At 34.2% G+C, this 10,492-nt stretch overlaps 1 protein-coding gene across 1 annotated transcript; it reads left to right on the top strand.

Moving 5' to 3' along the window:
• Window positions 1-5,950: 5,950 nt before the first annotated feature.
• LOC120186576 (fatty acid amide hydrolase-like) lies at window positions 5,951-9,289 on the top strand. The gene is made up of 8 exons (XM_039190467.1): window positions 5,951-5,960; window positions 6,020-6,108; window positions 6,591-6,654; window positions 6,811-6,903; window positions 8,725-8,805; window positions 8,893-8,954; window positions 9,040-9,135; window positions 9,233-9,289. Exons 1-8 carry the CDS (start codon window positions 5,951-5,953, stop codon window positions 9,287-9,289), a joined length of 552 nt encoding a protein of 183 aa, XP_039046398.1.
• Window positions 9,290-10,492: the final 1,203 nt, after the last annotated feature.

The following is a 10,492-nucleotide window of genomic DNA, read 5'->3' as shown; positions in this document are numbered from 1 at the left end:
ACATCTTTAAATGAATTAAGGGACAACTAGTGCCATCATATTTTTCAAAATTAGGCACCTTAAATTCATGTGGGGTGACCAAACTGAGTTCTCTAGCTTCTAACTCCTTGTAAGGGGCATTAAAAACATTCATATTTTTAATGGCTTCATTCAACCACCTGAATTTGTCTTCAAATTGCTCATAATTGACGAGGCTCTTCCCTTGGTTTGAGTTAGATGCTCCAGGGCAAATTATCACTCTTGATGTACCAGTCTGATGAGATTGATTTCCTTTATCCTACATTATATCTTTGCTAGCAGCATGTGGTATCATTTGATTCGATACGCCTTGCAGAGAACCCGATGCTTAATTCCTCGTATCTTGTTGTGACCCGATTAACTGATCTTGCAACTGATCTTGTGATCCCTTATGAAATTGCTCCATTGTTTCCATATGTTTGTTCATGACGATGAGGAAGTAGTATGAATGGATGATCTTGTTATTATTGTCACATAACCTTCCATAAATTATTTTCGTGTTTTTATAATTAATGCATTTAAAATGCTTAAATAAATACATGTAATGCAAATGCAAATGCCAAATGCAAATATAAAAAGTGTCATTCCAGAGTGACCATCTTAAAACAATTTTCATTGAACACAAAGGTTTCGGTACATCAAACAAACTTTACATTTAACGAATAACTTTCAATCCGAATTTTTCTATCTCCTTCAAAAGACAATTTAATTTCACTCATGCTCGGGGGTTGAGTTGTCAATCTGCTTCAATTCTCTTACAAAGACAGCTAAATCAACCCATTTGTGAGCCACAACGCTTGCTTGGGTCATAACTTCTTTCATAACTTTGTCCCTTTTCTCTTTCTTGAGTGCCGATTCTCGGAGTTGTAAACACTGTTGTTGAATCTTCCTTGCAAGAAAGTCATTGTGGTTATGAAGCTCTTGCATAAGATCACTATAATCATCCACAATCTTCATCAACTTCTTGTTCTTGGATCTAACGGCTTCTAACTCAGCGTCATTCTCCCTCTTGTGGCGTTGATATGAAATTTCCATATTGGCAATAGACATATTCAACATCTGATTTTAGGCCTGATATCTTCCCAAATTATCAACAGCTATATTGTGTCTTTTTTCTGCAAATTTTAAATCATGAGAAAACTTCTCGGCTCGACCTTTGTGCATCTTCCAATTCTTTCTCAACTGTTCAACATCATTTTTAAGTTTAGTGACCCCTATTATCCACTCATCTGGGACATTTCCTATACCAACAAATTTAAATGCTTGACTGATCCTTTGAAAACTATCCCGTATGGCTTCCATCTCTCTACTCAATTTATCATTTTCACTTCTTAAATGGAGAATCTGAACCTCATATTTTGTCAAACAATCTTCTTTCTGGATGTCCTCACTAATACCCTTACCTTTGGTCACTTTTGGTTTGAACCGAACAGGATAATCTGTTACCAAAGTAGGTTGTCCTTTCAATTCAAACTCCAATACTCCATGATCTAGTAGAAGTTGGACTCGACGTTTGAAGGTAGAACAATTCTCAATAGAATGTCTTTGAATCCCAGCATGATATTCACAACGAACGTTGACGTCATACCAACTTGGATATAGAGGCTGCAAAGATTTCACATAATGCGGGACCACTTCTCGGCCTTCTAACAATTCATCATACAATTCCTTATATGATATTGGGATGGAATAACAATGAGAACCATCTCTCAACCTGGGTTGAACTGGAGTTTCAAGTTTTACTTCCCCTGACGTTGGGAGTAGACTATCAAACACCAACGAGTTCTGACTGCATGACTTCTTTTCATCCTTCTGAACTTCTACAGTTGCCAGTATTTCCTTGGCATTTCCAAACAACTTGTTGATACGAACAATGATTGTGCGTGATTTCTCATACTGACTAGAATCAATAGGTTCTAAAGTAGTCCTTTGCGTATCTGACACCTCGAGATTGTTTTCATTGAGTTCCTTCTTTTATTTTGTAGAAGTCTCTCTTCCTTTGGACAAAACATCTATTCTATCCATCATCTTGGACATTTTCTCTTTTATCTCTCTTATCTCATTGTGCTCTTCGTCAGACATATGATCTTTATATGCGCAACTCTCCACTATTTTCAAAGTTTTCTTAGGATGCCATTTCTTGACTGTGTTATAGTCTATTTGATCACGAAACCCCTTGTCCATCATGAAAACCTTTTACTATGATGACCACTCACAAATCAACACCTTTTGAATATGTCATGATCATGCAATGCGGACAAAGAGAAAAAAACAACATAGAAACAAGTTAGTACAAATGAGATAACAAAATGAAAAAAAAACAACAATAACAAAATAAATAAATTGAAGCTAATAAGAATACAAATGCGAATGCAAATGCACAAGGTGTTAATTCCAAAAGTGACCACCATAGAACAACCTTCATTTAGACAACAAGAATTCAGTACACCATGTAGCCAAAATATATAAATGTGATTCTTCATTCCTTAATTTCCTTGAGTCGTACTCTTCATGGAATCTAACATTGCACCCAAAGTTGTCGCCATATTTTATCACCTTTGATGACGTCGGATGTCCTTAAAGTGAATCTTGAGGTCTCTATTTTTACTTTCAATACGAAGTGGTCTTCATGTCTTTGTGAAGGGTATTCTCGTCATTGGTATAACTATATCTATCTTCTAAGGGAATATCTTGGCCTTCACTCTTTTAAATGAAGTCTTCAATCAACTTCAGATTTCTTCATTCATCAGATGTCCTTCTTCATGGATCATTTGAACATCTTTGAATCTCCTGATTTTGACTACATGGTTATGAATTTCTTGTCTCATTGTGACCTGCCTTGTTATTAGTCAATCACTTGCGAATTAACACCTTTGGATGACATGAAGATGCAAATGCAATAAAATCAAAATAAAATAGACTTATAACAAAATGGATTAGTACACATAATATCAGTAACAAAATAATAAATATCATAATCATTAAATAAAACCTACCCTTACATGCAGACTACCCAATCATGCTTTAGTATATCCTACTCAACATGATATCTACCCCATGCTTTGTTATTCATAAAATCCTAACCGCATGATATCTAATTTGCATGCTTGTTCGAGAAAAATAAACCTAACCGCATGATTTCTAGTTCGTATGCATTTATTCGAAAAACGAAAATAAATGACTCAAAAAGCTTTTCCTTGTGTACCCTCCTCAAGGGACTCTTAAGGTTTGGGTTAGGCTCGACCTAAGTTTGGGCTCTATGTTTACTATATGTTGGGTTCGGTTCTAAAGTAATAGGTTCTCGAATTGTCCTTGCCGGTTCTCCCTTGGGCTATCGAACCCTTAATCCTATCCCATCATAGGCTTTAGGGGATCGAGTTTAATTTAGAGGAACACACCTCCTTACGTCCATGCGGAGGTGATTACCATCACGAGGACCATAAGGCGTGAGCTCTAGGAGCGATCCACTATCCCATACGGAGGTGAAAAGCATACGAGGGCATAGTCTCTCACTCCTGCTTAATTTGGACAGAGTGGGGTTTTAGATCATGTCATGAAAATGCAGATGTGTAGTGTGTGATGAAAAGCGAAAAAACAAACAATAAAAAACTCAAAACCAATTCCCAAAACACACAATTATTCTGAAACCATTAGCAAACAGATCGGTACAACTATTTAATGGTTAATAAAATTATAAAAAATATTAAAACCAAACAAGGGATCAAAAAACCAAATTATAACAAATTTATATCTTTCAATTACAAAGACACTTAATTAATCGACTATCGGCCTGACTCTCTAAAAAATTTCCCCAGCGGAGTCGCCAAGCTGTCGAAACGATTTTTTCTTAAAAGTGAGATTTTAAAAACCACGTTAATTCTTAATTATCCTCTTTCAATTGATTTTTAATTTAAAAACAAATACGATTTAAAAGACTCTCGTTTTGAAAATTTTTGGATTTCCTTTAAGATAGCAAAAAATACGGTTCAAAGAGTCGCCACCAACCTTGATTAGGGTGTGATTGGGCACCCACAAATGTTTTGTCATTTTAAGTAAAAATTAATTTTAATTAAAACAACAAATTGTGATATACGTTACCAAAAAATGAGTTTGGGAGTCGGTTATGTTTGGGGAAGGATTAGCACCCTCACAACGCCCTAAATCGGTACCTAGTCGATTAATTAATGTCTTTGCAATGAACTTTACAAATTCGAACTTAATTTGATTTTTGATCCCATAAAACAAAGATGTGAATTTAATAATATTCAAAAGCACCCAAATAAATTAAATTAAAATTACCAAGTCGTTTTAGAAAGATAAAGAATGTTTGATTATTTACAAATATCGAGACCAGATCTTAAAAGCTATAGCAACCTTTTCTTGATAAATTTAAATAGCCGAACATTTCTTTTTCTTCCATTCCCAAATTTTAAAGCGATGGATCGATTTTAAGGCGTCACTAATGAGATACACTTTTATTTTAAAATCTTTCAAAGTAGACCTCAAATGCGTTATGACAACCCACTTAAAACAATTTTAAATTAAAAGTGTATTACCCTTAATCCAATTATGTAATATGTCGAGTTATGCAAATGAGGTTACCATACTAATAAAATATCATGGCCACGTCTAGATGCAAGCAATCAAGTCTTTGTAAAATGAGTATTTATATATATATATATATATATATATTATAGCATTAAATGACTACTTTCAAAGTACATGCACCCACGTGTTTTATAACACAATAGTTTTCTATATTAAACAATATGCATAAGTTATCAAAAATATATACATAATATATAATATAAAGCGACACGTTCAATAAACACATGCATTATGACATGTAAGTGATGTTCTGTTGCTGTATGTACAGTATAATAAAAAATAATTTTTAAAGTTTGGCTAAATAGATCTAAAAAAGAAACTAAATCAGAATAACAAAATAATCAGGGGTTAGATTCAAATTATTCACAAATTCAATTAAGGACTAAATTAAAATAAAATGAAAATTAGGCATATAAATCGAATTAAAACAAGGATTAAAAAAACTATGAAGGACTTAAAACTAAATAACCCGAAAATTATAACTACAACCTAAATTTGGGAAAACATCAAAATCAGGACAAACAACAAAAAGGTAAATTCAAAACCAGTCCTAAAGGTGACTAAAGTAGAAATATCCGGCTAAAGCATAGGGGCATGAGAGCAAATTACCCTAAAGTTATAATATAAAACCTAAACTAAAGTAAACCTAAGCTAATCTCACGCAAAAAAGAACCTTCAGCCGCTCTCCTTCTCTCAAACTTCCCTCTACTCCTACGAAAGCTTCAAGTTCTTCACACCAGCCACCGTTCGTCGGTGGCCACTCTCCATTCAACACGGCCTTCTACTCTGACCACTCAAAACAGAAACCTAAACTACTCATCTCTCAATCCCGACGACACGAACTGATGGTCTCTAAGACTAAGGGTAAGTAATCTCTCTACTTCTTCATTTTGTTTGGTTCGAACATGCTTTTAATAATAATGGAAAATAGTTACTGAAATATGGAAATGGTTGAATACCTCTTGAATAATATTCCCTTGTATGCTCTGTATATCAAAATGGAAGCCCCTGTTTACTTTCCAAGATTCCTTCTAATACTTTTCGGAAAAGAAGGCTGAATCGTTTGTTACACCGTTTGATTTTTTTAGTATGGGAAAAAATTACACACCGTTTTTCCTTCTTTCTCTATTGTGTAAAATAAAAAAATAAAAAATGCTCTATGGTTTTCGTAATGGTGTTCAATTGCTGATATCTCTCTCCGATTTTGTTTTCTGTGTGTAATCTCCTTTTTTTTGTTTTTTTGTCTGTGATGCTTGATAATTTCTCCCTGTTCTTTAGTGGTTAATTCAATTAAAAACTCCCATTTACCATTTTTTTCTTGATCATGGACCCCGGTATTCACTAACTTCTCTTTCATGCTTGTTAACTCCCCATAACCATCTTTATTTTCCAGGGAATTCTCACGTGGAATGGAGGCTGCTCTACTGGATCCTTGGACTTGAATTGATCCTTCAACTGTCTTGTGTACGAGTTGGGTCGCAAGTAATTTTCTATAAGCCTTGACAAAATGAGCATCTACAATAATACTTGAGTAAGAATATAAATGTAAATTAAAATTCAAACTTTGTATCTTTATTTTGAGGAATTATGATTATCAGCTTTTATTTTATTATAACGAGAACCACATTACAAAATGTAGCTAGCTAATTCATTAAAATCTTCTTGGATGACTTTGTAATCCATAAAAGTGTTCACATGAATTTATTCGGTTGAACAAGATGACAAATACAGTGTAATGAAAGTTCATAATCATAATTCCATGCAATAAATTATCAAGAGCTTATTTCCACTTATTTTGTGCTTATTATGTTATTTATCCTTTCCCACATGAAGATATGAGTTTTTATTCACTTGATTCTTGGTTTGTTAAAATAAATTTATTTAACTTCCTAAAAGAAGGGAATTACTTTTACAACATTCTTTAAGCCATGGCTTTGTAATTGTTATGTTTCCTTGATTTGCAGTTCGGTGATCTGGGTGCACTTCACCAACTTTTGGTTGATCAACCCAATATACTAAGCGAAGAAGGTATATTCTGGACAAAGTTAGCTAGATTTGTTTTGTTTGTTTTTAGCTTTAGTTAACTTCTCGATCAACACAGTATACTGAACAAGGCCTATATTATTATTATTTGCAACAATGCATTTATATGTTCTATGCTTCTAGTTTGTATGTCTTTCAAAGAGTCCAACTATGTTGGTAGTCAATCTTGCGAGATTAAGGTGGTGAGAACCAATATTTCATGTGTATCAAGTACAAAGGTGGAAACTTTTGAATGTATGTGATGCTAGTTCTTTGAGCTTAGTGAATGTAAAACTCTGGTATTAAAAGATGAGGTATATGGAGTTCGGTAAGTTTCCGGAAATTTGTTGAAGTAAAAAGATTATAGGAGCTTCTAATGATTTCCCGTTAGTGTTTGGAAAAATTATAGTTGGAGCTTATGGCTTGTCGACTCATTAAGCATATTATCAGAGCTATGTTCTTATGATGGCACTTAGATTTGCACGGTGCAGTAGTATTTTCATTCAATACATGTGCTCCAGATGTATATTAGCTGCCTGCATTTCCATGGACAATTTAAACATACTTGGACCATATTTGCAGAATGGCACTCTAACTTGAATTTGATCTTTTGGAAATGCAGCAAAACATAAGCCATCATCTATTTCTTTCATGGGCACATGGCTATCAATCAGCCTCTTTCAAAGTTGGGAAGCAGAGTTTGGGTAAACATGGAGAATTAAGATTTTCGTGGGTGATGTTTCAAGCAACTTGTACATCTATCTGAAATTTTGACAACTTTGTTTGTTAATGATAGCCCTTTAGACTTTCATACATTCTTTGGCCCTTCCTCAACATCCTCCCCTCTTAATTATTACTTTATGCAGTTCTTCTAAAAGGTCGGTATGTTGCATCAATGAAGAAAATCCATAGTAGTTCTGTTTACTGGTTATGCTGTTGCTATGTTATTCTTCTCCATTTTTCTTGAAATATTCATATTCAATATATACCTGGGCATATTTAGTTGTCTCTAAATTCTTCCATAGATGATATATATTCATCCTCGTATCTGAATATACAGTATATACGAAGTCGGAACTCATTTACCTTATCATTGTTTGCTCTCTTTCTGTCTCTTTCCATTCAAAATATGGCTTTGTTGAAGTGGTGCTATGGCCGATGCCTCTCGGTTTTGTTACATTAGCTAAAGGAATCATTATGCAACTAGCACATTCCAGGAAAAGTTGTGGCCCTTGCACCATGAACAATAGCGGACAGATGCCTACAGTTCTCCAAGATCAGTGACTGACTCGGTAAAATATCCCCCAACTGGCCTTGTGCTTTTGAAGCATTTGTGCATAGGTGTAAAACACAATTCCAGCACCAGAAATATCCTTCACAATGTTTTTTATGAACCAGTTACAGACAATTTCAGTGGCTGATCCAGTACGCTGCTCTACTTGTCTATGCAACACCATCTATCAAAGACTTCCAATATTCACTACCGATAAGTTGTGACACACAAGAAAGTGATAACTCTTAACTATCAAAGACAAGGTTTTTACTACATAAAAAAACTATCAAAAGTAATTAACATATTCGAAAACTAGCACATTACTTGCAACTCATATACTATATAACAAAAAGAAGTATAACATTAACCATCAAAAGATTGTACAATGTCCAGACTTACAAAAGATAATAGACATGACATTCTAAACGTAATCATATATGTAGGCTGTATTATATACTCACAAAAGTCTTCAAGTCAAAATATTGACATATGCTTGGCTAAGCTACACAAAAAAAGTTGGGACAACCTAATTTTTCCAATCAACAATTTTATATTAAAATCAGTCCTCTCCACTTATCGTGAAATGGTTTAAACTAAGGTGCTTGACCAAGAATGTGCAGGTACTGCCATATGCAGATTCATAACAAAATATTCACCAAGGTAGAAGTCATAGTCACTCCAACAACAAGGTAGATTCTTTTTCACCGCCACAGCTTACATTTGTTCTTCTATCTTTTACTTTTTTTGTACTTTTTTCACCTTCAGTCTTTTACTTAAACTTTGCAATTCCTGTATTTACCCAGTTTCTTTTCAAAACAGTATGATAACATACCCCATATCCAAAGCTTCTCTAAAAACTGGTGAACTTGACTACATAAACGGAGGTAATGAAATTACAACACATTTTCAAGTATGCATTCATGTCTAAATCTTCATGACAAAAGAAGCTGGCCATATTACTATCATTTTAGCTAACATTATTCGATATCATATCGTCGAAAACTTTCTGGGACTACCTGCGATCACCGTTCCCGTAATTAACTTACCACCACTAATCATAGAAGTTTTTATATTGATGTTTACCGTCTACTGATATCAAATCCTCCATGCTTACATAGGTTGGCTATGACAAAGCTGGTTTGCTAATTGGCCTTCAATTCATAGGGAAGCCATGGTCAGAACCCACTTTAATGCACATAGCTCTTGCAATGCAGGTAGGTCGCTTGTCATGAACTTTTACCAACGTGTCTCAGATAATAATCCTATATATATTCCGGTCGATAACGTCTAAAAGTACATTTCTGGTTCTAGGCATTGTGCATCACAGATTACAGAAAACTAAAAGTTTTCTATGATATTCTTGACTAGAAGTCAGACAGCAGAATTCATGAACACACTAAGGCTCTTGCCTTCAATATGGCTCTTCTTTCTCTTGATATGGAATGACATTGTACAATTAACTTACCAAGTTTAAACTGCTTTACAGGGAATAGTAAATGGCAGGTATCTTTTAGATAACTCCCATGTGTTCAAGTAAACTCGGCCAAACAAAGTCGGGTAAATAACTTTTGCTTCAGCCTCGGGTTTGTTTCTTTGAAATTAACCTTCATTTTTGTATAGGTTCTTTTCAAGGACTTTGGATGAAGGAACCAAGGAAAAGGATGTCTTTGTAATTAGTTACTGAACCGTTGAATGTTGTTCTAGCAGTACTCATATAAATTTCATGTTTCTATATTCATTTTTATGATAGTTGGGAGTTTGCCAAAAGAGAATGGAGGAAGAGGTTGATGAACTAATATAGAGGCGCAATGTTACATGTCTTTCGGACCAGATCGCCTTAAATTTTGATGTCAGAGAGATTTGAAGCAGTCCAGAAGTATTTATGCACTCTCTAAACGATACATTGCTCATTTAGATTAAGATTGTAGTTTAAGCTATAGCTTGTGCAGACCTTAAATCCCAGGCTTGCACTTGCACTTCTCTTTGTATCTTTTTTTCTTTATTTCTTTTTCACCTTATTTTCGATTTGTTATTATTATTGTTAGCAAGGGATCACATATGAACTATGGACATTGAACTTTTAGCAAGACTGTTTTTCTTTTATTTCAAAATAAAAGATAAAAAAAATTATAGTAGAAAATTTCATAAAAGATAAAAGATATGTAAACCATCAATTATAACTTAAGTTCAAGCAAAATAACAACAAGCTTCAAGCACAAAACAAAACACAGACCAGCAAATCAACTAAGGATGAAGATAAACAAGTAAAAAGAAAAACCAGAGAGCAAAACAATTGATCATCAATAAAGGGGAAACCCAGGAACAAGACTGAATGATAATCAGAAAATGAACAGAAATTGGGGAAGATGAAACATAGGAGAAACATCTAAGAAATTGAAGATTAAACAAAGGAAAAGTAGATATGTAAACTCACATAATTGCTTGATCGTTTTCAGCTTTCAGAGAATCAGCTTTCAGGAGGAGTAGCGACCGCGGTGGGAATTTCACAGAATCAAGCAAAATAAAGGGAGAAGGCTATTTTAGACAATGGGGACGAGAATCATAAAATAC

This window comes from Hibiscus syriacus, unplaced genomic scaffold (genome assembly GCF_006381635.1).
Source record: "Hibiscus syriacus cultivar Baekdansim isolate YM2019G1 unplaced genomic scaffold, ASM638163v2 tig00004013_pilon, whole genome shotgun sequence".
In the NCBI taxonomy this organism is placed as follows: Eukaryota; Viridiplantae; Streptophyta; class Magnoliopsida; order Malvales; family Malvaceae; genus Hibiscus; species Hibiscus syriacus.
This window is presented reverse-complemented; position numbering and strand designations above follow the sequence as displayed.

Bases quoted from the DNA above. Each gene is read 5' to 3' on its own strand.
- LOC120186576 (XM_039190467.1), top strand. The intron at 6,109-6,590 runs GTAATTTTCTAT...CTTGATTTGCAG, and splicing joins GTGTACGAGTTGGGTCGCAA to TTCGGTGATCTGGGTGCACT. The intron at 6,904-8,724 runs GTATGTGATGCT...GTATTTACCCAG, and splicing joins AAAGGTGGAAACTTTTGAAT to TTTCTTTTCAAAACAGTATG.